This window comes from Bubalus kerabau, chromosome 2 (genome assembly GCF_029407905.1).
Source record: "Bubalus kerabau isolate K-KA32 ecotype Philippines breed swamp buffalo chromosome 2, PCC_UOA_SB_1v2, whole genome shotgun sequence".
NCBI classification, from domain to species: Eukaryota; Metazoa; Chordata; class Mammalia; order Artiodactyla; family Bovidae; genus Bubalus; species Bubalus kerabau.
Window position 1 is genome coordinate 129,297,329 of NC_073625.1, and position 23,638 is coordinate 129,320,966.

Here is a 23,638-nt window from a genome sequence, read left to right on the forward strand (position 1 = left end):
GCCCGCTCCCTCGGAGGGGCCGGCGGGCGGAGCAGCGCGGAGGGCACCGCCCTCGGCCCGCCCGCCTAGGAGGGGACGCGAGCGGGAGGCTGTGCCAGCGGCGCCCGCCCGGGGCCCGCCGCACTCTGCACTCGGCCGCCCGGGCTGCGGGGACGGGACAGCTGTGGGCGCGGGCTCCGCGGGCCGGGAATCGAGCCGGGCCAGAGCCCGAGCCGCGGCGGGAGGCCAGAGGGCTGTGAGCGGAGATGGCGGCGGCGGCGGCGGGGCCGGCGGCGGAGGAAGGGATGGAGCCGCGGGCGCTGCAGTACGAGCAGACCCTGGTAAGTGAAGCCAGCAGAACCCTGAGGAATGTGCTCCCAGACCGCTGCTCCCAGTTACCTGTGGAAGCGACGAGGTCTGGGGGGCCTAACCTAACCCCGTCCCGCCCTCTGACTTGGGGAAACTGAGAGCCTGAAGGGCTAAAAGGTGGGAAGCTGCACGCAGGTCTCTGGCTGAGACTGGGGGCCTGCACAGGACAAGGACTTCAGGTGCTTGTCCTAGTTGTCCTTCCCTCTACTCCCCCCCAGCAACGTTTTCCTTGCTCCTCCCCACCACCACCTGGGGTCAGGGCTCAGCACCCCACTACCCCTTCCCAGCACTACTCACACCCTTGAACATTCTCTCTCTCCGCTGTATCTCCACCATCCAAAGACGTTCTTTCTGTCTCTACTTTGTGCATGGCACGTGCTAGAAAGATGATCAGACCCAAACCCATCCCTGGCCCTTACCGCTGGAGTGGCTGGCAACCCAGCATGGGTAGGAATCCTTCAGTTGATTCTTTGGGGAAAAAAAGGTTACCTGCTACCCTGGGGGACAGGAGCTTTACAGGAGGATGGGTCAAGCAGGAATGGGTGTGGGAGTTGGGCCTTTTGTCCAGGCTGACTCTGGGTGTCCAGCCCCTACCCACCCCAGGGCGGGCCCTCAACATCATTAGAAGCAGGGGTCCTGGGGGTCTGAGCTGACTCACAGCCACCACTGTAACTTCAGTGTTTGAGAAACCTTTTGCCTCTGCTTGTCACTGGGGTGGGGGACCCAAACTCTAGGGAAGGGAGTGGGTCCTGTAGCTCGTTTCTATCAGTGTGGGCTGGAATTTGCCCAGGAAGGAGGCAGGGAAGGTACTTCTCCAGGAGGAGGGGGCCTGGGCTGTATCGGAGGCAGGGAGGTGCCCAGTTATAAGAGTGACTGGATGAAACAGGATGACAGGGAGAGGTGGCAGGGTTGGGGTGAAGCAAGGGGAGAGGGGTAAGCCTTTGCACAGCCTGGGATGTGTCTGCCAGTCTGCATGGGCCAAGAATGGGGCATTGGTCAGGGTAGCCAGGCACCAGCCACGTCTCCTTGCCTGGTCTCTATCTCATCTCTGGAACAGAGTTCTCAGGGTCAGGCTCTCTCCTGGGCACTCCCTGCTCCAGCCTCTCCCCCTGGTCCTTCTGATCCCTTTGTCTTTCTCTCACACACTCACCTCCCCCTCCTATGCTGTCCGCCTCTTATACTCTATTCTCTCTCTTCTCCTCCTCCCTTCTTCCCCTCTAGTCTCCTTTCTCTTCTGTGCCCCCTCCCAGACTCCCCCACCCACCCACCTCTTTCTCCTCTCTGGTTCCCTCTCCTCCTTTTCCTGCTCTCTATCACTCTCTCTCTCTGTGTATCTCTATCTTTCCCTCCCTCCACTCTCCCCTCCAAGCCCCAACAGGAGCCCTTTGTGTCCCGAAGCTCTGCGGGTGGCAGCCGGAATCTACTCCTCCCCACCCCCCAAACACTCGCCCAGCTTGGCAGGTCTAGCCACTGCTCGGCCACTCTCCCATCCCATCACCCCAGCATCCACAGTCACAGCCAAGCCATCAGCTTCTGCTGCCCCTAACCCACCACGGGTCTCAGGGCAGCTCCAGAGTGGGGCTGAGGTCACCAAGTACTCTCTACCCACCCAGAGAGACTTTCCACTCCCAGCTGGGCTGACAGGCTGGGGTGGGAGTGGAGAATGGGGACAAGGGGATTAGGGTGGGTGGGAGGGGGGCAGCTGAGTCGGTCACAGGCCAGAGGCCCAGCAGGAACGTGATAAGGATTGGGGCCCCGCCTGTTCCTAGGCCCAGCTCAGCTGCCCCCAGTTCCATGAGGCCCTTATTGTTACCCATGTGCCCTTGACCATCCTCTATTCTCTGACCTTCCCTCCTCCCACTTGCACCCTGCTTTAGGTTTTTCCATCTTTTCCTTCTCTGGGGCTTTCCCTCCCACTCCTCCTCTTTTGCTCCCCGCCTCTCCAGGCTTGTGAGAAGAGGACCGATTATTTTGCCACCCCCAGAGCTGTGTCCCTGTACCTTGGCTGTCCCCATCACTCCAGCCAGAACAGCCCCCACAATCCACAGTGTGCATTGTTCCCACACCCCAAGCCAAAGTGGGAAACATGGGTTTAAAAAGGGGTACATAATGTGGGGGCTGGGAGAAGGGGAGTTGAGGCCCCAGGAGCCCTCCCTGCCTCCCCACTCTGCCCATGTCTAACCCCTATCTCCTCTATTACTCAGATGTACGGGCGTTATACTCAGGACCTTGGGGCCTTTGCCAAAGAGGAAGCTGCTCGGATCCGCCTGGGAGGGCCTGAACCCTGGCGGGGTCCACCTTCCCCTCGGGCTCCCCCAGAGCTCCTGGAGTATGGACAGAGCCGTTGCGCCCGATGCCGCAGTGAGACCTGGGTTGGGGCAGGGGACTTGGCCGAGCTGTGCTGAAGGGGACAGAGGCCGCTCAAGCTGCCCGGGAGGGGAGGGGCGGGGGTGGACAGGGGTAGGTATGCTTTGGTGCCAGCGTCCCTTTCTTCCCTCGCCTACTCCCAGTCTGTACCGTACACTGCCATAAGTTCCTAGTGTCCAGGGTTGGTGAAGACTGGATCTTCCTAGTCCTGCTGGGGCTCCTCATGGCCCTGGTCAGCTGGGCCATGGACTACGCCATCGCTGCCTGTCTGCAGGGTGAGGACGAGGGCTGGTGGGGAAGGGCGGGGGAGAACAAGCCTGCTTTCTCCATGCCGCACTTGTCCACTGACCACTTCCCCTGGCCGGCCTGACCACCCTGTCTTCAGGCGTAATCACTGCCACTCCCATAGGCCACAACTTCTTGCCTCCCTATCCAGCTGACCCTATCACCTACAGTGATCTTTGTCTCAGTGAATGCCCTCTAACCCCCTCCCTACCCTTTGTTCCCCTGGCTCTGTGCAGTACTCCCTGGAACAGCTGGTCACACAACTGTGTCCAGCGGCCAGGCAGGGACTGGGTGTGTGCACCGGGGTGCCAATGATATGTCCTCTCTCCACAGCTCAGCAGTGGATGTCCCGGGGCTTGAACACTAACCTGTTACTCCAGTATCTGGCCTGGGTCACCTACCCCGTCGTCCTCATCACTTTCTCTGCCGGATTCACACAGATCCTGGCTCCTCAGGCTGTCGGTACAATAGGAGAGAAAGAGAGGGCGGAGATGGGCCTCCTGAAACAGGCACATCCAGTGACTCTCCTAGGATTGTTCACCCCCCACCCCAGGGTCTGGCATCCCGGAGATGAAGACCATCTTGCGGGGAGTGGTGCTGAAGGAATACCTCACGCTCAAGACCTTCGTAGCTAAGGTCATCGGGCTGACTTGTGCCCTTGGCAGTGGGATGCCCCTTGGCAAAGAGGTCAGTGCAGATTGGGGAATGAAGGAGTCCCTCCCAGGGGAGGACGAAGCCTGGCCAACATCAGGGTGTGCCCCAGCCCCACTCACCACCTGCCTCTACCTCCCAGGGCCCTTTTGTGCATATCGCAAGCATGTGTGCCGCCCTTCTCAGCAAGTTCCTCTCGCTGTTTGGGGGCATCTACGAGGTAAGGGGGACGTTGGGGGAAGGTTTAGGGGTGGGGTGGACCGCTGAGCCCACGCTAATGCCGACTCCCCTTCCCACTACTCTTCGCCAGAATGAATCCCGGAACACAGAGATGCTGGCTGCCGCCTGTGCCGTGGGGGTGGGCTGCTGCTTTGCGGCTCCCATTGGAGGTGGGCAGAGAGGGTCAGCCCCAGCCCGGCCCTTGGGTCAGAGGCCATGGGCCAGGCCCAGGCCTCAAGGGCGGCCTCCCTGCCCCCACCCCCGCAGGTGTGCTATTCAGCATCGAGGTCACCTCCACCTTCTTTGCGGTGCGCAACTACTGGCGGGGCTTCTTTGCCGCCACCTTCAGCGCCTTCATCTTCCGGGTCTTGGCTGTCTGGAACCGTGATGAAGGTGGGGCAGCATGGTTCGGGAGGCGAGCCCTGAAATGGTTCAGATGAGGTGGGGCCCTCCGAGGCTACACCCACCTCCCTCTGCTGCTCCACTTCCCTTCAGAGACCATCACGGCTCTGTTCAAAACCCGGTTCCGGCTTGACTTCCCCTTCGACCTCCAGGAGCTGCCAGCCTTTGCTGTTATTGGGTGAGGAGCTGAAGGAGCTGAGGTGTGGGAGAGGAGGAGGTGAGAGAAGGAAGACCTCCTTTTCGAGGGTGCTTCTTCTCTCTCTCCAGTATCGCCAGTGGCTTCGGGGGAGCACTCTTTGTCTACCTGAACCGGAAGATTGTCCAGGTGATGCGGAAGCAGAAGACCATCAACCGTTTCCTCATGAAGAAGTGAGTTGATTCTTCTTTGGGTTGTATGAGGGTCATTCCCTTGGTGCGGGGAGGGGAGGCGTAGTAACAAGTGAGAAGCAAATAGTGGCCCAGTCAAAAACGGGCAGTCCCTGGAGGAAATTGTCCAATGTTTTCCAGACTTAACATTTTGACTTTCATTTAAATTACCTAAAATTGCCACTTTTGAATTTTTAGTCAGTGGCAGAGGGCATTTTGGATCAAAGACTAGGGCTTCCTGTAGGCCTTTGAGTTGGCCCAGATGGCAGTGCCCCCTGAAGAATGTTTGAGTCTTAGTTCTTCCTCCTGCTCTCGCAGTTGAGACCCCAAGGATTGGGAGCTGGGAGACTTGAGACATGATTTCTCTTGGGACTGACACGCTTCAGGGAAAGGGCAACCTGCTCCCTTGGCACCTTCATGAGTAACCCTAGTTTTCCCCAACAACACCTTCACTCTTAAGTCACCACAGAGAGACAGAGACAGAAACTTGAGCGTAAAGGGTGGAGTCACAGCTTTAGAGGTGCCCACAGAGGGCTGGGGGGATGGATTCTCCGCTGCTGCTCCTACTTAGGGAGTGAGGAGCCGAAAGAAAGACATTAGATGGCCTGGATGGCCGTCACCTCAGGGCCATTGTATCATGAGCGGCAAAGGGGGCCTTTTCTCAGAACTGTGTGCTTTAATGTAAGAGCCAAGGCTCTGCTGTGACCTTAGCTATAAGGTATGTGAGGGCACCCAAGCCTATCACCAGCCTGAGGTTGGTATTTGATGCTGTGAAACCTACATCTCTTAGACGCCTTCTCTTCCCGGCTCTGGTGACTCTACTCATCTCTACTCTGACCTTCCCCCCTGGCTTTGGACAGTTCATGGCTGGACAGGTAACCCCAGGCTGAACAGGCACATGTACCTTTTCTTGGGATGTATCCCTTTGAAAGCCAATAGCCCTTGCTTGCCTATGGGCCCCTTCCCTTTCCATCCTGTCTCCCCAGACTGAGGCACCCTATTCACCTACAGCTTTCACAGAAAGAGACACTGGTCACCCTGTTTGACAACCGGACGTGGGTCCGCCAGGGTCTGATGGAGGAACTAGAGCCACCTGGAACCTCACAGGCCTGGAACCCACCACGGGCCAACGTCTTCCTCACCCTGGTCATCTTCATTCTCATGAAGGTGGGGCTCCTTACATATGTATAGCCAACACAGGCTTAGTAGGTATCAGGCACTGCTCTAAGCACTTTCCGTATATTAACCCCTTTAAGCCTCACAGCAATGCTATGAGAAAGGTACTACTGGTACCCTTGCGTTAGAGGTGGAAAGTCAGGCACAAAGAGGTTAAAAGTAACTGGCCCAAAAGTCACACAGCTAGATAGCAAAGTGAGGAGCTGAACCTAAGCCAACTTGTTCCAAAGTCCTCCTTTTCCTCACCTCTGGGGGATTCTGAGATAACTGGGACATTTGTGTCTGACTGATAAGCAAGGTAGGCTTCTGGGGTGGAGCTGGGGGCTGCCTGGGGCCAGGTGGTGCCTCTACCTGTTTGAACGACCTCCTGCCTGCAGTTCTGGATGTCTGCACTGGCTACCACCATCCCAGTGCCCTGTGGGGCCTTCATGCCGGTGTTTGTCATTGGTGAGTCCTCAGCTGCCTGTTCCAACCTGCACCCTCTGGCCACCCCTTGGCCGTCCCCTCTCTGCCTGGGAGCGGGTTTGGTCCAGCCCCAGCCCCAACCCCCACCCCTGCAGGGTAGTCCCCTGCACTGAATGACCCACCGGCCCCTTCCCCCACCCTCTGACCCTCTTTCTTCCTAGTGTCCCTGCCCTCCCCCTCCACTACCTGTTTCTCTTCCCACCCCCTTCCCTGAAGGAGCAGCATTTGGGCGTCTAGTGGGCGAAAGCATGGCTGCTTGGTTCCCTGACGGCATCCACACAGACAGCAGCACTTACAGGATTGTTCCTGGAGGCTATGCAGTGGTGGGTGAGTACTCCAGGCGTCTATCCGTCTTGGAAAACCCCTGTGGCTGAGCCATAGGGCCTGAGGCTCTGGCGCCCCCTGCTGGCAGAAACCAGGCTTCCCTCAGACGCACAGGCCCACTCCCCAGGATTGCACAGGGCAGCCCTGAGGGTCCTGCCCAGAGTTGAGGGGTGGGGGGTTCATCTGGGGCCTGGGCACCCTGAGGAGACTGAAAGTGGCTGTCCCCAGGGGCGGCTGCGCTGGCAGGAGCAGTGACGCACACTGTGTCCACGGCCGTGATTGTGTTCGAGCTCACAGGCCAGATCGCCCACATCCTGCCTGTTATGATCGCCGTCATTCTGGCCAATGCCGTTGCCCAGAGCCTACAGCCCTCACTCTATGACAGCATCATCCGAATGAAGAAGCTGCCTTACCTGCCTGAGCTGGGCTGGGGCCGCCACCAGTACGGAGGGCTGGGTGACGAGGGGGGTGCGGGTGAGGGGCAGAAGGCATCCTGGGACTCCGTCACACACACCTCCAGCAAGTGAGGCTGGGAGACCAGCCACCCTGCTGCCTCCTGGCCAACACCGCCCTTGTCCACTCCATGGGGAACTATGACTGACCCACCTAATCAGAACGAGGGCAGAGAGTGCTCCTGGGTCCTTCACCCTTGTCCCCATAAGCTCTGGGGCCTTCCCTGTAGCCCTGGGATGGTAGTACTCCTGGCTGCCCTCCCCATACTGACCACAAAGAGAGTGCCTCTCTCGGCCCTCAGGCAGTACCGGGTGCGAGTGGAGGACATCATGGTGCGGGACGTTCCCCACGTGGCACTCAGCTGCACCTTCCGGGACCTGCGGCTGGCACTACACAGGACCAAGGGCCGCATGCTGGCCCTAGTAGAGTCCCCTGGTGAGCCAGGAGGGGTACCAGGAATGAGGGTCATCTCCCAGCGTTGCTGCTCAGGAAGGGGGAGGGGCGGGAGCTCAGGACCAGACTCCTTGGTTCCAAAGGCAGTAAGCCAGCAAACCCAGCCAGGATTTCCCTTGGGTATGTGGCCTGTATCCAAGGCCCCCCACTGGGTGCAAGAGAAGGCCAGTGGGTAGGAGGGCCTCTCCCCGGCTCCTGAGTCCTCCCACCTGTTCTCTCCAGAGTCCATGATCCTCCTGGGGTCCATCGAGCGCTCGCAAGTGGTGGCATTGCTGGGGGCACAGCTGAGCCCAGCCCGCCGGCGGCGGTACATGCAAGAGCGTCGAGCTGCCCAGACCTCCTCACCCTCCGATCAGGAGAGTCCCCCCAGCCCTGAGACCTCTGTCCGCTTCCAGGTGAGGGGGAAGGCGTCATGGCAGGGCCACCCAGACTTCGTAAATGCCATCGTATAGACTGTATGAGAGGGTGGCGACACAGAGGTGGTCAGGGACCACAGGCTCCCCAACCCCTTCCCGCCTATGCAGGTGAACACAGAGGACCAGGGCTTCCCTGCAGGCCGGAGCGAGACTCACAAGCCCCTGAAGCCTGCTCTCAAGAGGAGCCCCAGCAACACTGTGAATGTCAAGGAGAGCCCCACAGGTGAGCCCACTGGCTAGCAGGATGGAGCCAGAGACCGGCCCCGGAGACCCACAAGGTCCCTGCCCAGATGCACCAGACTAGCAGCAGGATGCCTCTCCCCTGCCCTCCTCACCTCTCCTGGTCCTCTCCAGCAAAGATGGCACTGCCCTCAGGGCCTTGTGTTTGGGAACACAGGGAACATGGAGCAGGCTGGCATCGCCCTCAGAAGCCTCTTCTGTGGCAGTCCACCCGCCGAGCCCGCCTCAGAGGTGAGTGGTCGGAGCTTCTCCATCTGGCACTTTCTCTCCATCTCTCTCTGACCCTGAGACCACCTCTCCATTAGCGTGCAGTGCCTGCCTCCATCCTCCCTGCCCTTCTGTCCTCCTGGATGTCAGCAGTCCCTGCGGTATGCCCTTCCTCCCAGCCCCACCACTTTCCCTCACCTCCCTCCTCCCTATAACATCAAGTCCTCTTCTTTCTGGTTTGGCTCTAACAAAGTTGGAGAAGTCGGGGAAATGTGACAAGCGCAAGCTGAAGCGGGTCCGAATCTCCTTGGCGGTAAGTGCTCCCTTTCCTCCTGTGGCTCCTCCGGAGCAGGAGACAGGGAGGGCCAGGCTGTAGGTGGGGCAAGCTTCCCTGTGCTGGGGAGAGACACTCCCTTCCCCCAGCCCCCAAACTGTCAACATTCCTTCCTCTCTCCTAGAGCGACTCAGACCTGGAAGGCGAGATGACCCCTGAGGAGGTAAGGTGTGACTGGACTCTAGACTCTGTTTCTTCCTGGCTGTGTTCAGTCATCATCTTGGCTGCTGTCCCCGTGGGAGGGGCTGTGTGGTAGGAAAAGAGGCAGGTTTCAGGGAGCTGAGAGCAGCTGTTGGCACCTCCCTAACCCTTCTAGTCTTGTCCCCTCAGATTCTGGAGTGGGAAGAGCAGCAACTAGATGAACCTGTCAACTTCAGTGACTGCAAAATTGACCCTGCACCCTTCCAGCTGGTGGAGCGGACCTCTTTGCACAAGGTAGGGCCAGAGGCCTAGGGCTACCTGGGCCCTCAGGAGCACAGGGTGGGGATCTAAGTCCTCCTACAAACTTGGACTCAAGCCAGCGACAGGAAAAAGAGACAGCAGAGAGTGGGCTCTGTGCTGACATGTTTTTCAGACACATCGCTTCAAATGTTGGGAGGCCAAGAGCCAGGGCCCCTTAGCCCCTTCCTGTCTATGGTAGAGCCAGGCATCATTTTTTCTGTGCTCAGCCTTGCCCGCGGGAACTCTGCACCAAAACAGCAACAAAGACAGGGCTGGAGCTGAGTGGAAGCCAGAAGGCCTCTGACCCTCTAGGGTCAGAGTGAGGCAGGAGGCTGCCAGCGCCTGAGGAGGCTAATACACTCACAAAGGGAAAAAATGGATGAGAAACAGGCAGAAGAGAATCTAATAAACAAGTGAACAAACATCCAAGTAGGACTGGGGACACTGCAGAGAAGAGATAAACAAAGATGAGAAGTGCCTAGCAGGGGGCTTGGAATGTCAGACCCCAGAAAGTCTGACTTAATGTAGGCCAGAGGAAAACTGGCAGGGACACAGGAAGATAGCTAAGCAGAAGGGCAAAACAGCCTGCAGAAAACCAGAGTGCAGACAGGTTGATGGGTGAGGCTGATGCTCGTGGAGGGCAGGGGTTCTCTTTGCAGGACTACCTCAGGCTCCCCAGGGTGAAGTGGCCAGCATCACTGGGCATCTTCCAGCCTCTCAGGGAAGGCAGGGAGCACAGGTACACCAGCAGGCTGCTCAGGCAGACACCAGGAGAGTTTAGCTAAATTGTTGACAGATTTAACGTGCAAGCCTCTGAGGCACAGGGGATGAGAAGGAACACTCCCAAGGTCTGCAGCTTGGACAGCTAGCTTAGACACCAGCTTTGCCCAAGAGCCAGCCTAGCCAGCCAGCCAGACAAGGAGGGCAGGAAGAACAGGGGACAAAAACAAAAAAGCAAAAGGTAATAAAGGAACTTATAAGCCTTTGGGTAAAGACCCCAGATCAAAATTGCCATGCAATTGCAAGGAAAAAAGAAGATAGGCCTGTGAATAATACATCTGGTTTTTATTTAAAGCCTTTCTTCCTAAGACCTCTAAAGCTTTTCCATCATCTTACTTAATCTTCGAACATCGCACAATGATAGTGAAAATGCTGACATTTTTTAGTGCCAGCTACGTGGCCAGGCAGTGGGCTAAGTTCTTCACATGTTCAATGTTCACAACCACGCTGTAAGATGGATATTGTGATAGTCTAGTTTTTACGAGGACATTGAAATTCAGACAGGTTAAGCAGTTTGTTCAAGTCACACACCTAGTGGAGAAGGAAATGGCAACCCACTCCAGTATTCTTGCCTGGAGAATCCCAGGGACAGAGGAGCCTGGTGGGCTGCCGTCTGTGGGGTTGCACAGAGTCAGACACGACTGACGCGACTTAGCAGCGGCGGCGGCAGCACACACCTAAGTAAGTAGCAGAACTAGGCCTGAACTAGGCCTGGAGCCCAAAAGCCTGTGGATTTAACCATATTTATACATGGAGAAACTGAGGCAGTGAGTAGGTCACTTGCCCAAGTCAGTAAAGCAGTCAGGCCCAAGGGCAGATTTCCCAGCCCTACTTCCAGGATTCTTTCAGAAGGCCACCCTGTCCCTCTCCCTGTCAATTCACTGTTCCTAAGCCTAAGAAGTACAGGCCTTTTAGTGAGCTCCCTGGTGTCTAATTAAATTAAAATGAAAAGGAACAAGTAGATGTTTGTTACAAATTTAAAAATCAGAGGAAGAAAAGAAGCCTTTGAGGAACCAACCAACAAAAGTACAAAGAACTGAAAGTGATAAGAACATAAAAATGAGAATTCAAACTGCCCTTTTAGGCCTGAGGAATCAGTAAGTAGTCCAATGAAGTGCAGGAAGAGAATATTCAGAAGGGAGCGGAATACATGGAAGACTAGTTAGGAACCTGTGCAAATAAATGGACATCTCATACCAGTGGAGTACCTTGTTCATTCAGGGCCACCTGCAAAGCACCAGTGGGTAGAGGGGAGGAGCTAGAGTGCCAACAAGAGGCCAGCGGGCTGAACCTGAATCCTACCGTATTGTAGCCAGCTTTTTAACCCTGTCACATTTCTTAGCCTCTCTGTGCTTCACTTTCCTTAACTATAAAATGGGATCATTGTACCTACATAATAGGGTTTTCTGAGGATTAAAGTTAATAACATGTAAAGCACTTATGGACTTCCCTGGTGGCTCAGATGGTAAAGTGTCTGTCTACAATGTGAGAGACCTGGGTTCAATTCCTGGGTTGGGAAGATTCCCTGGAGAAGGAAATGGCAACCCACTCCAGTACTTCTTGCCTTGAAAATCCCATGGACGGAGGAGCTTGGTGCAGGCTACTATCCATGGGGTCGCAAAGAGTCGGGCACGACTTATATCAGTGCCTAGCACATAGTAAGTATTCAATATCCTTTCGGAATTACTGCTGCTACTTACACTGAGAAACAACCAACAGGAGACTTTAAAAGATGGTGTCATGAGGGAAGGGTTGAGTGTGGCAGAAATGGATGTTCTCAGAAAAGGATGAGTGATCATGTGAGACTTGAAGCTGGGGTGCCTGATGGCATCTGAGACTGGAAAGACCGGCTGAGGCGGGTTTGGGAAGGGTCTTATGAGCCATTCTGGGGAGTCTGGGGTCTAACTCAAGTTTGGGAAAGCTCTTAGGATAGCAGAGCCAACATGGGGGGAAAGGAGGCAGAAAGCAGAACCCATTACAATGTGGCAGCCCTATCCTGGTGACGATGCTAAGGGAGTTTGGGAGAACCACCAGGATGTTCAGAAAGTCAATCCGTAAGGCTTAGTTGGACAAGTGTTTTGCAAATCTAAAAAGCATATTGTCTGCCAGAAGCTCACTCTGATTAGAATTGTGGAGAACTGAAAATCAAGGCGAACTATTTAATAGGATCCTTGGGAGATGAAAAGGATTATTAAACCATAAGAAGGCAAGACTAAAGGATTACTGAAACAGGAAATCTTATAATGTTTCCCTCCAAAGGCAGATGATGAAATTAAAGATAACTTGTAGCACACAGGATTCAGGTTAGATAGGAGGAGGAACTTGCTAACTAACCACAGGACAATTATGACAAGGGCATGGAAGGAGCACAGGAGAGCGTATTCTAAAACTGAACTTCTAGCTCCCTTTATGATTACTGTCATGCCTCAGATGGAGAAAGTTAGGAAAGTCCTGGAAGTCCTTTTTTAAAGAATTTAGCAACATTTTTAAATTGTTAAGATGATTACAATGAGTTCTGAGTAACTGGTACTCTAGAATCTGGGTTATTAGTGCCCATTTTGACTCAAATGTTAAGCCAAAAGGCTTACAAGTAAACTCAGAACAGTGCGATAAATGATAGGCCAAAAATTCCAGGAACTGCTGAATCAGTAGAGTGTTTTTCAAGACATCTGGCCTGAGAAAATCCACTTAGGGCATGAGGGGAACTGCCTGACAATTTCTGAACCCTTGTTGATTACATTAGAAGGCCTGGGGGGAGGGCCCAAAGCAAGAAAAACATGGGGAGGATGGGTGTAACTGTTGTCCCCCTGGACTGCAAACTACATCTCAGAAGGAGCCGGGATGCTAGCTGGGCTAGCAGAAAAGGCAAAGTGTATGAGAGATGTAGAGTGCTGCAGGCCAAATTTAGAGAGGTATCAAAGCTGGCCAGCCCCGCAAGGGCCCACAGCAAGCATGTCAGCCACAGAAGTGAGTTAGAGGTGGAGGATTCAGGGCCAGTACCCCTAGGGGGAGTGGGGTGTGTGTGGAACTTGGGTCCACAACTAATTGGACAGCGGCATAGGACGACAGGGGCTGTGCTTCCTCCTGCATAGTGTGACGAGAAGTTGCCTGGGGCTGCAAGGCTACTTCATACTGATGACCTTCAGCAAGTCACTTCAGCTCTGAGCCTCATGCTCCTCGCCTATAGAATGGGTACCATACTTACTTCTCAGGACACTACCGAAATTAAATGCCTATATAGGAAAAACCTAGCCCAGTGCCCGGCCAGTCATCTAATGTGGTATTTCAACAGTTGTTCTCTGTCCTCCTTTCTAACATGGAATAAAGAAGCCTTCCCCTGTTCCTTCCCCCATCAACGTAAGCAACATAAACATTCCCACTATCAAGTTTCTGAGGCTTGGTTGCAGAAACGTTCTCATTATTGTTGTTTTTCCTCTGGTGGTCCTGTCCCCTTCCCCTCACCATCCATGACACCCCTTCTAGTGCCCACTGCCACCTTGTTCTGGGTCCCTCTGGCCTGTAATGTACAGCTGTCCCGTCACATATCAAGTCCAGTGTGTTCTATCCCCACCCTGCAGACTCACACCATCTTCTCACTGCTGGGAGTAGACCATGCGTATGTCACCAGTATTGGCAGACTCATTGGAATTGTCACCCTGAAGGAGGTGAGATGATGATGGCCATCAAAGCCACTTCCACAAAGGCTCAGAGGCTTCTCTCTAGCCCACCTGGGGAAGCACTGGGGAGGCATCTGAGTAGGGAGCCCCGAGCCCACTCGTCTGACCCTCTTACCCTTCCAGCTCCGGAAGGCTATCGAGGGCTCTGTCACAGCGCAGGGTGTGAAAGTCCGGCCGCCCCTCGCCAGCTTCCGTGACAGTGCCACCAGTAGCAGTGACACAGAGACCACCGAGGTGCATGCGCTCTGGGGGCCTCGCTCCCGCCACGGCCTCCCCCGGGAGGGCAGCCCTTCTGACAGCGATGACAAGTGCCAGTGATCCCCTCAGGTGTGACCCGGGATAGCAGTGGCCGTGGCTGTCGGCCCAGATCTTGCGGCTTTCCTGTTCTCTCCACCATGGGAACACAGGAGCTCCAGCCTCGCTTCCAGACCTGGGGTGCTAGCTTCTCCCAACTCATCCTACCTGAAATCTGAGCCAGTGCCCACCTGCAGCAAGTGTTCCCAGGGCAGGAAGGTCAACACCGGCCTGGCCAGAAGGGGGTGGGTTCGCTTGACCCCTGCTCCCTCTTTGAGAGGGAAGGGGTAGAACTAAGATGGGTTTATACTGGAACCTACAATGACCAGATGTATATAGAGATTTACAAAGATTTTTATATTAATTTAATAAAACAAATTCTTAAATAGAACAAAATAAACACCTAATGAGCCACTTATATATAGAATGTCTGTGCCCTTCGGCTCTGTTCTTACCTGGGGCCCTCTCACCTGCCAAAGTCTACAAAGCTCCAAATTGAGCGGCCACCCGCAGCCCCCAGAGCTGTAAACTCCAGAGCCCGCTGTCCATGGAATGCCGGGCCTGCAGAGGCCGCCGCTGCTTGCTCATCCAGACCCCAGCTGAGGCTCAGGCCCCAGGAAGGTAGCTTTGCCCTTTTGTTCAGCCAAGAAAGACACAACCCTCTTTCCTCCCCAAGGAGAGACGCTCCCTCATGACTGTCTTTTGTTGGCACAATTCCTACAGACAACTGCCTGGCCACTCATGTGGCCCCCTTGTGGCCCTCTCTGGAAGAACATCCAGATCACTGCTCCGTGGCAACCAGGGCCATCCCTTCTTCCAACTCCACCCTAAAGAGAACTCCTGAGTGAATGGGGCAGCCTTTGGGCTTCGAGCCACCAGTACCCTGCCCACACGTCCTTCAAGTAGCTAGGGAAAGGCCTAGACCCCATCACAGGGGCCAGGAAGAGGGCCAAGGGTACAGGCTTTCGTCATTCCATGGCCTCCCAGAGAAGATCCGACTGAAAGAATAGACCGAGACCCCTCTTTAAGAAAAAGAAGATTTAGAGACGATGGAGAGGTGAAGCACAGCACAAGCCCAGCTGGGCAAGGGGCCCTTGGGGGGACAGCTCGATCCAGAGGCTCCAGGAGGCTTGGAGCCAGCCCCCCCGGGCGGGGGCAGTTCTATCAAGCACTGCACATGGACTCGGAGGTGAGAAGAGAAGCAGAGGAGAGGCAGGGGTAGAGGGCGGGAGAGGTGGGGCTCCCTCCTGCTCTACAGCCCAGTCACAGCCACCCCCTTAGGGGTTCACATCACCCGAGGAGGAAATGTGTACGTGGTATTTTTGATTTAAGAACATGAACATCACCGTCTGCCACAGCTGTAGCCATGCCCCAGGGGCCCCGGGCATCCCCCGGCAAACCCCAGGAGTGGGGGCAGGACATGCGCCCCCAGCCTGGCCCCTCTCTCCTCTGAACACTTTCATGCAAACACACAATGGAGGAGTGAGTGCTCCCAGAAGCCCTCCAGGCTTTGGAGCTCTGCTGGAAGCCTCGCCCACGCTGGGGCATGGAGGCTCTGTCCCCAGAAGCAGCCAGGGGACACATGCCACCACCAGGCATGATTTGGGTCACTGTTCCTCCGGCTCCACCTCGTCCTCGTCTAAGGACACCACCCCAGAAGAAGCTACGTCAGAGGCTTGCCGCTGCCGTTCCCAGCTGCTCACTGGTGGCAGGCAGAGCGGCTGGCAGTCCTTGCAGGGGGCTGGCTCCTCCTCAGCAGGAGAAAGGCAGGACTCTGTGAGGGGGGAGTTGTAGAGCGAGTCCTGGGCCTCCAGTGGGCCCAGGCTGCGGAAGGCACTTTCCCGGCTGGGGGGCAGTTTGGCGAGGAGCAGCTCATCGCCCAGCAGCTGGGAAGCCAGGCGGGCTGGGGAGCCCAGCAACCCGTCCTCCAGGCTGCACAGACTAGAGCACAGGGTCTCTGGGGACACGGTCTGCGAGCAGTCGCTCTCAGGTTCCACGGAGCCCTGGCGCACAGGCCGGGAGAATCTGTGGCCAGTGAAGAGGTCCTGGAGGTGGGGCCCCAGGGGCAGCTGCCCAGCCAGGTCTGCAGGGGGAGAGAAAGAAGACAGCCCTGCTAGCCCCATTTCAATTGGCCCACCTAGAAGCCACATCCTCCCGGCTCCCAGCCTCACAGGAGCTGAGTAACTTGGAGCAAGTTGCTTAACCTCTCAGTGCCTTAGTTTCCTTAACGGTGAACTGGAGGTTATAACTTTATGGGATTTTTGAGAGAACAACAGACTCTGGAACTTGGTGAGAGTCAATAAATACAGGGATACCATACGTGGTGCAGGTGGCTCACTGCACAAGGGGCGCCTGTCCAAGGCTGAATTCAGCCCACAGTCCCCGCCAAGCAACATGCCCAGGCACGGGGCTATCCCCACCAGAAAAAGGCGACCCCTTTTCTAACTTCCACAGATTCCACACGGGCTAGTAGTGGCCTTGGATAAATGTTGGTCGTTATCATTATACCAGGGGTCAAAACAGGCCTGGAACTCAAACAAAAACACAATCAGTCCCCTTAAGACCACAGCAGCAATCCCCAATCTGCTCTAATGTACTGCCCACCCTGGAGAACTTGTTAATTAGCTGGAGGGGATGGGCCAATGGGTAGAGGCAATCTTCAAAGGCAAAGGGGTGGGGGGATGGTGACCTGTGAGGTTTGAGGCTAGAAGCTACAGAGAAAGTAAGCCACGTGGTTTAGAGACTGGAAGATGAAAGGAGGGCCTTTGCACAGCTGCACAGCTCCTGCAGGGTCCCCTCTGCAAGCCCAGGCCCAGGGAAAGATCCACAGGCAGGCCTCGGCTGGAGGGATAGGGCAAGGATCCCGAGCTGGAGCCAGAGGCCCTGTGGGCGGTCCCAGCCCAGCAAGCCTTCCTGTTTTCCTGGGGCCCCAGCCCTGCAGGGAGCTGTGCTGCTGCACTGCAGCTCCTCTGAGCTGCCAGAAGGCTGCCTTGAGAGGGCAAGGCAGGACACAGCAGACCCTCAGAGATCAGCTGCACAGAATGCATCGGTGAGGTCTCTGGGCTTTTTGTTTGTTTGTTTGTTTGAAGGTGGCTCTGCAGGTAAAGAATCTGCCTGCAGTGCAGGAGACCTGGGTTCAATCCCTGGAATGGGAAGATCCCCTGGAGAAGGGAAAGGCTACCCATTCTAGTATTCTGGCCTGGAGAATTCCATGGACTGCATAGTCCATGGGGTCGCAAAGAGTGGGACACAACTGAGCGACTTTCACTTGAAGGATTGTGAAGCCCAACTGCACAGACAGGCAAAGAAGGCTCAGCACCTATGGAAAAGGAACCACTCCCATTTCCAACCGCTGACTGCCCACTCACCAGTGGTAGCCAGCTATCCTGCCCTTGGAATGTCAAGGACTGTCTGGACAGTTTGTCCTTCTCCTCTCCCCTTCTGCAAGCTGAGGACATTTTGGGTCTCCCTTTCCAAAACAAAGCCTGAGCTCTGAACCACAAGGCCTGTCAGGCGGTTCCACCTCTGCTGGCAGCACTGGCATGAGATATCTCCCTCACCTGAGTCAGTTCCCCCAGCAAAGTCTTCATCATAGGATTCATCAGTGGAGTCCTCGCCATCCACCGAAGACCATGCCCGGAGCTTGGCTTCTGCAATGGCGAATTGCTCAGCCACTCCTGACAGGAAGGACAGAGTTTGTTTAGCAGAGGTGAGCTGAGATGAGGGCTCAGCTTAGACACAGGAGAGGGAAGACACAGCGGTACAGAAAGACTCCAACCCCCACATCAGGCCCGAGGAGATGAACATGAGCATCCCTACGATAAACCCTTTCAGTACCCACCTGCTGCAAAGCGAGCCTCCTGTTCACCCTCACTGAGGTCCGAATAGGAGGAAAAGGCTGATTCCAGGGCAGCAGGCGAGTCACTTGGCTTGCTCCAACCCTTCCACTCAATGAGGTGAGCCACTCGGCCCTGGGCCATGGCAGTGGGCTTGGTCACGTGGTCCTTCACCACCTGGGAAATACCTGGAAGGGGGTGCAGAATGAGGAAAGCTGGTAAGGACACAGACCAGAGAGCATCTGGGAAGAGAGGGGAGAGGTGATGGTAGTTAAGAGTCCACATGTGTCTTTGGCCGGGAGGAGGGAGCTGGGATTCATTTGAGAAAGAGAGGAAAGAGGGAGCCCAGCAAAAGCTCACAGGATACAGTCCCCAAGGGCATGTGCAAAAGGACAAAGGGGGTGCATACCATGCAGCGAGGATCTGGCCAGCGCAGCAATCTCCTGGATAGTTAGGGCTCTCCGGGACTTGGGCAGCATTGCGATTGTGTCTCCAACATTCACCTTGGGTGACAGCATCAGAGGGTGAGTGCCCCTCTGATAGCAGTGTCCCCCACAGGCCCATACTCCACCCAAGGCATCAAGGAGATGTGGGAGCTCGGAAGAGATGCCAGAGCATCTCTGATGTCCCAGTTGACGCTGGGATATGTCAGAAAGTAAGAGGCCAAGATCTGCAAACTGTGTCCACTCAGGAAACAACATAGACATGAGCAGGTCCAAGGGAATAGAACTGCAGCTAACCTGCCACATCCTGGCTTGCAGGGAGGGAAGCAGGTTGACAAGTAAATGGAGTGGGGCCTTTCAGAATAGCAAAGAGGGGAGGCCAAATGCATGGCAAGTGGGACTTCTCCAGGTTCTCTCCCCCTTGCCCATCTCGGTCTTCAGATCTCCCATTCTAGCTGTTTATCGAGCTTACAAGGGCCACAAACTCAGTATGATCAAAACCAAGCCCAACACCTTCTCCTCACATGTGGTCCTGCTACCAGACTTCCTGACTTCGTTCCACCCCACCATTCTCCCACTCCACCTGGCTCCAAAGTTCAGCATTACCATCAGCTCTCCCCTAAGCCTGCTTACCTAGATCTGTTATTAACACCTAACGACTCCATCTCCGAACTGCCTTCTATACTACTGTCATCCTTTCTACTCCTACTGCCACAGCCCTTTCTCAAGGGTGCACCCTCAGTGCCCCCTGCTCAGATTAGCGCAAGCGGTGGTCCCCCAAGTTCCAATTCCACACCGTTTTCTCAGCCCAGAATGTTGTGTATGTAAGTGTTCCCCACCCCGCTTCCCATGACTGGTTCTTCCTCATCTTTAGGGTCTTGGCTGAAATATCACTCTCTCAGAGAGCCTTCCTGGCCACCCTAGCAGTAGTCCAGGCTCCCTCTGTAGCCTACAGCCAGTTGCCATCCTCTATCAACAGACCCTGTGTGTGTCACTATGGTCTGTTTCCTGTGTCTCCTTACTTCTTGTTGGTTTTCAGCTCTATGAGGAATTTGGTCTCCCTTGGTCACTGCTGCACCCACCCTGTGTTTAACACAGGGCCTGGTACAGAGTAGCTCTGAAAATACATAGGCTGAATGAATTAGGCAAAGTATAAAAATAAACAAGTAATTTTCCTGGAGTGCAGCCGGTCACAACTTGTCCCTATTTAAAATCTTTCCTGGGTTCTTCCAGTGCCCAGTGAAGTGGAAGCTGCATGGTCAAGCACTGAAGGAATCCATTCTGTGAGGCCCTAGGCTGCCTCCAGGCCTGCTTGGAATCCACCAGTGATTTCCTCTGCCCAGTGAAAGCCCACCTTCCCACCTTCCCTCCAGGCAAAGGAACGCAGCTTTCCCCTGGGCTAAGAATGCCATCCTTGCCTGACAAAACGCTCCCTATCATTTAAGGCCCAATTCTCAAGTGCCACCACCTTCTAATTATGTTTTCAGTCCACAGTTTCTCTGTCTTCTTGTATGCCTGCACCCCCAGCTCAGCAATGTCCTTGCGTCTTTCCTGAGGAATTTTGGGGTGGCAAAGCCTCAGTCTGATTCACCTGGGTTCCTACCTCCACCCTACACCTGGCTCGGTGCTCCTTGGCAGCCCTGGGAAACGTCTCCCTCAATGAATGAATGAAGTCAGAGGCACACGCCCCGTCCCCGGCACTGCTGACCTCTCCTCCAACACATTCCCACCCCTCAGAAGACGGGCTCCACCTGCCCCCTTGACCTCAGGCCCACCCCGTCCCTTCAATACCTGGCTGACAGGGCCCCCAGGGTGGCGCCGGCAGCTTCAGGCCCAGCCTGGCGGGGAGCACCTGGTGGGTGTTCCCTGGTTCGCTCTCCCGCCCTCCCATCACTCCCCCCAGCCATCGCCATCCTTGCCTGCGCTCGCGCAGCTGCGGCCCAGGCCCAGAGAAAAAGGTGTATGTCTCCCTGGCAACCCATCACCATGCAACAGGGTCTCCCGGGATACGGCCCGGGATGCGCTGACGTCAGGGCCCAAGGCGCAAGCAAGCCCGCCCGCTGGCACAGCGCCGAGCAGAGCAGACCGGCGCGCGGGGGCGGCCTTGTGGCCCCGGTGGCCGGATAGCGCCTCCGCTTGCAGGAAAAGGGAGCCAGAAGCAAGGCTGGCTGGCGAAGCGGGGGTGGGGCACACAGATCCCCTTCACGTGGATGCAGGGGCCCCCTTCCCCCTACCAACACCAGGGGCCCAGCACCTCTGGCAAGTCCTGGCTGTCCACTGAGGAAGGGCGGGAGGACCGGCTCCAGCCTCGGAGAGTCCGAGCAGATCCCAAGGAAGACAGAGAGAGGCCTCGAGGAAGTTCGATCCACTCCACAGCCCACGCGGGGTCCGAGGCCACTGAGGGGTGGGGGAAAGGCTTTCAGCTAGGCTCCTACTTCTGCCGAGATCCCCACTTTCATCGGGTGTTGCCCTTATCATTTCTCCGTACCCCATCCCCCAGCCCCTAGAACCTGAGCATCCACCTGGTGCTCTCCACAAGCCTGAAAGCCCCTATCCTCACAGCCCTGACCTTCAGGCTTCCGGGGCCATTTTGTGGCAGACACTCCCCACCATCTTCCTCAAGATATATTCTATCAAAACCCTAGGTATGAAACCTCAACTTTGATAAGTTCTGAACCTTCTCAGGTTTCTCAACCTACCCATTCCTCTTGGAAAACACACCACATTCTTCCACCAACATCACCCCCTCTCCCTACCACCAACTTGGACCCTTTACAAGCTCCCTATAGTTCTTTCCTCTGGCCAGCCTCAGCTTGTGCGCAGCTCTTTACTCTTCTTTTCTGACAAACCTGTGATTTTTCTGACTTTCGTCCCAGTCCCCTAAGGCTTTTTCCTGATGCCCTGTCTGGCCCCAGCCTGTCTGTTCCTATCTCAGCCTGGTTCCCAATAGCTACCCAGAGTAATTTTCCTCTTGCCGCCTGAGCATCCTACTCCTCAGCTTCCCATCACCTCCCAAATCACATCTATGTCCCTGGCCTCACCTCTTCGACTTGTCTGACAAGTCCATCGTCCTCCGGGCCCTTCACGCTGCCACAGAAACATTTTGCCCAGCACAGAAATCATAGGCATGCTGGCTGTGTTGATGCAGAGAACCAAAAGCCCAGAACCGCTCCAGGCTCAGCTCCCAGTTCTATTCCTATTTTGGCTCCGGATGCTGAGCCAGTCCCCTCCCCACTTGGAACCTGTGCCTAGTCACAGAAGGAGAACACTCTGCCTCATGGCTTTGAGGAGGTGGGAGTGCCTGGGCCCAGCTGAGCTCTCTGGAGCTCAGGAGCTGAGGCCCATCCCCTAGACAGTGCCAACAGGCAATTGTACATCACAACTGACCTTTAGCTGGAGCAGCCGTCTCTGTCCCTGAGCCTCAGCCAGCTGGTGGTCCCCAGAAACGCTACCAACCAGAAGGAAGACACAAGGTTACAGGCCAGCCCTGGCCCCCAGCTGGTACCTAATCAGGGCTCTCGAGGCCAGTCATGGGGTCAGCCAAACTCTCCTGACTGCAGGAGGGAATGACTTCCTGAACGCCAAACCTTAGCAGGGCCAGAGGGATCAGAGCAGCCTGCTGCTTCTCAGCTTCAAAAGTCATGAGATTAATTTAAGACTACAAATCCTAGAATTCCTCATGGGAACCCCAGTCAAATACATGTCTCAGCTAGAGTCTTAGTCCCAAAGAACCTCAAGTAACACCCACACTAAGGCCTCTGTGCCTGACCGCCTGTCCTAAAAGCCCAGGACTCATTCCAAACCCAACCCTACACACGTCACAAGTTACTGCCTGGCTTTAGGTCTGGGGAAACCCATGACACGGGAGTAAAGTAGGCTGGCCTACCTCAGACACTAAACTAAGGCCAGGCCCTAGTGTGCACCACAATCTATGGGAACCAAGGCCCAGGCAGTGGTCGGCAGTTGTGGAAAGGATGCCCCAACAGCCTCCCTCTATGCTCCTGTTTCCCTCCACAGGGCAGAGTGAGTTCTGTTTTTGTTGGGAGTGGGGTCAGGGGACTAAAACAGTTTTTTACAGATGAGAGGTGATCAGGTGTTCACAGGTGCCCCCAAATGGGGCTGCAGTCCCCTTCATCAACCTACGGAGTCTGAAGTGGGTAATAAGTTTGGTCAAAAACTCCAAGGTAGGATGCTTGGCCAGCGTCTGCAGGCTACCTCCTGAAGGGGGTTGGGACACAGCTAGGAGAAGACAGGTTCCCAGCATAGGGCCACTCCCAGGACAGTGAGAGGAGAGGTGTAGGCAGAGGGGGAGGTGACTGTGAGTGAGCATGCAAGGTCAGTCGCCACGAGCTGGAGAGGGTTGAGCAGCCCTTCTCTAGGCTGTGCGCCTCCTGCCACCCTCAGCGGTGGGGATGCAAGCGGAAAGACCACGAGTCCACCCTGCAGAGCCCAGAGGCAGTAGCAGGCCTTAGGAGCGAGCCTGAATCGGTTTACCCCCCTCCCGGCTCGGCCCGCTCCTTCCTCTTGCCGGGCCCGCCTCCCCAGTGCAGGCTCCTCCCTCTCCCAACACCGGCCCCCTCCTCAAGGTCCCCACCCGCCCGCGGCGGCCCGCGCACCGGGTAGCCTCAGCCCGATTCCCCAACCCGGGCCCGGTCTCCGCCTCTTACCCTGACTCGCCGGGCTCCGGGAGCCGATACAGCCCATGACCGGGCACCCAGCCACGCTAGCCCGCGCTCGGGGTCCGGGCCATCGCCCTGCAGAGGGTCGGGCCGCGGCCGCCACCGGGGAGGGGAGAGCCCGTTGAGAAGGGAGGGGGTGGGAGCCGCGCGTCCGCCAACGCTCCCGGGAGAGGGAACCGGGCTGGTGACGTAAGCGCGGGGGCGTGGCCACCGCGTCACCACCCAAGGCGGGCGGGGCGAAGCCGACGTCACAGCCACGTAGAGGCGGCCTGGGGCCAAGTCAGAAAAGGTTTGTCCTGTGCTCCCAGACCCAAGGCATCAAGGGTGGGGTCTGGTGGGACGGGTCACGCTCACTCACTGGGCCGGGGCTGCTGGTCATACTGCATAGGGGCATAAGACATTCTTTGTTATCCTGGGCTCTCAGGTCACAGATGAGACCTCGAAGCCATAGCAAGTGCCAACTTCAAAACAGCCTGAAACCCGGGGTCTTCACATACAGGGGTCTTACAGCACATTGTCATAGATCAAGACCAGCAAGTGTGTCCCATTAAGTACCCCGTGGCTATGTCCCCTTTCTCCCCTTCTAATATACAGGGAGCCCCACCATGTCCATTTTTGAGGGCCAACCATCTAAGACTTCCTAACCCTCCAGATCGCAGACAGGGGAAGAGGAAAGAGGGGTGCCCAGTTAGAGGGAACTGTGCTACAGTGCCAGCTCTGGAAAGGAGGCTGCCCACCTATCCAGACCCCTTCTCCAGAGGGAGCAGGCCATAAAGCAGAGA

General features: G+C 56.1%; 2 protein-coding genes across 4 annotated transcripts; one reads left to right on the top strand and one right to left on the bottom strand.

The window, feature by feature from the left end:
• The first annotated feature begins 108 nt into the window (after positions 1–108).
• On the top strand, positions 109–13,922 carry CLCN2 (chloride voltage-gated channel 2). The gene is made up of 24 exons (XM_055568874.1): positions 109–320; positions 2,553–2,709; positions 2,859–2,990; positions 3,334–3,462; positions 3,554–3,687; positions 3,794–3,871; positions 3,962–4,040; positions 4,138–4,263; positions 4,366–4,450; positions 4,540–4,641; positions 5,429–5,513; positions 5,650–5,805; positions 6,192–6,261; positions 6,496–6,606; positions 6,832–7,045; positions 7,358–7,491; positions 7,732–7,904; positions 8,034–8,148; positions 8,323–8,396; positions 8,626–8,685; positions 8,831–8,869; positions 9,037–9,141; positions 13,506–13,592; positions 13,728–13,922. Exons 1-24 carry the CDS (start codon positions 246–248, stop codon positions 13,920–13,922), a joined length of 2,715 nt encoding a protein of 904 aa, XP_055424849.1. The 5' UTR covers positions 109–245.
• On the bottom strand, positions 10,150–23,538 carry FAM131A (family with sequence similarity 131 member A). Of its 3 annotated transcripts, none has more exons than XM_055568870.1 (6): positions 22,845–23,538; positions 20,432–20,574; positions 18,144–18,237; positions 17,740–17,922; positions 17,459–17,575; positions 10,150–15,981 (listed from the first exon to the last, which is right to left on the bottom strand). In XM_055568870.1, the coding sequence occupies exons 1-6, from the start codon at positions 22,879–22,881 to the stop codon at positions 15,506–15,508; spliced, it is 1,050 nt and encodes a 349-aa protein (XP_055424845.1). In that variant the 5' UTR covers positions 22,882–23,538; the 3' UTR covers positions 10,150–15,505. The 3 variants fall into 3 exon arrangements, with proteins under 3 accessions (XP_055424845.1, XP_055424847.1, XP_055424846.1); XM_055568872.1 differs by lacking the exon at positions 22,845–23,538 and adding an exon at positions 21,219–21,306; XM_055568871.1 differs by lacking the exon at positions 20,432–20,574.
• Positions 23,539–23,638: the final 100 nt, after the last annotated feature.

What these genes read in the sequence shown, in the direction of transcription:
- CLCN2 (XM_055568874.1), top strand. Translation starts at nt 246, where the DNA reads ATGGCGGCGGCGGCGGCGGGGCCGGCGGCGGAGGAAGGGATGGAGCCG. An exon ending in TGTCTGGAACCGTGATGAAG is followed by an intron (nt 4,264 to 4,365) that starts GTGGGGCAGCAT and finishes ACTTCCCTTCAG; the next exon opens with AGACCATCACGGCTCTGTTC. An exon ending in AACCGTTTCCTCATGAAGAA is followed by an intron (nt 4,642 to 5,428) that starts GTGAGTTGATTC and finishes TACATCTCTTAG; the next exon opens with ACGCCTTCTCTTCCCGGCTC.
- FAM131A (XM_055568872.1), bottom strand. Translation starts at nt 21,306, where the DNA reads ATGCCTATGATTTCTGTGCTGGGCAAAATGTTTCTGTGGCAGCGTGAA. An exon ending in GGCCAGATCCTCGCTGCATG is followed by an intron (nt 17,923 to 18,143) that starts GTATGCACCCCC and finishes ACCCCCTTCCAG; the next exon opens with GTATTTCCCAGGTGGTGAAG. An exon ending in GGAGGCTCGCTTTGCAGCAG is followed by an intron (nt 17,576 to 17,739) that starts GTGGGTACTGAA and finishes CCTTCCTGTCAG; the next exon opens with GAGTGGCTGAGCAATTCGCC.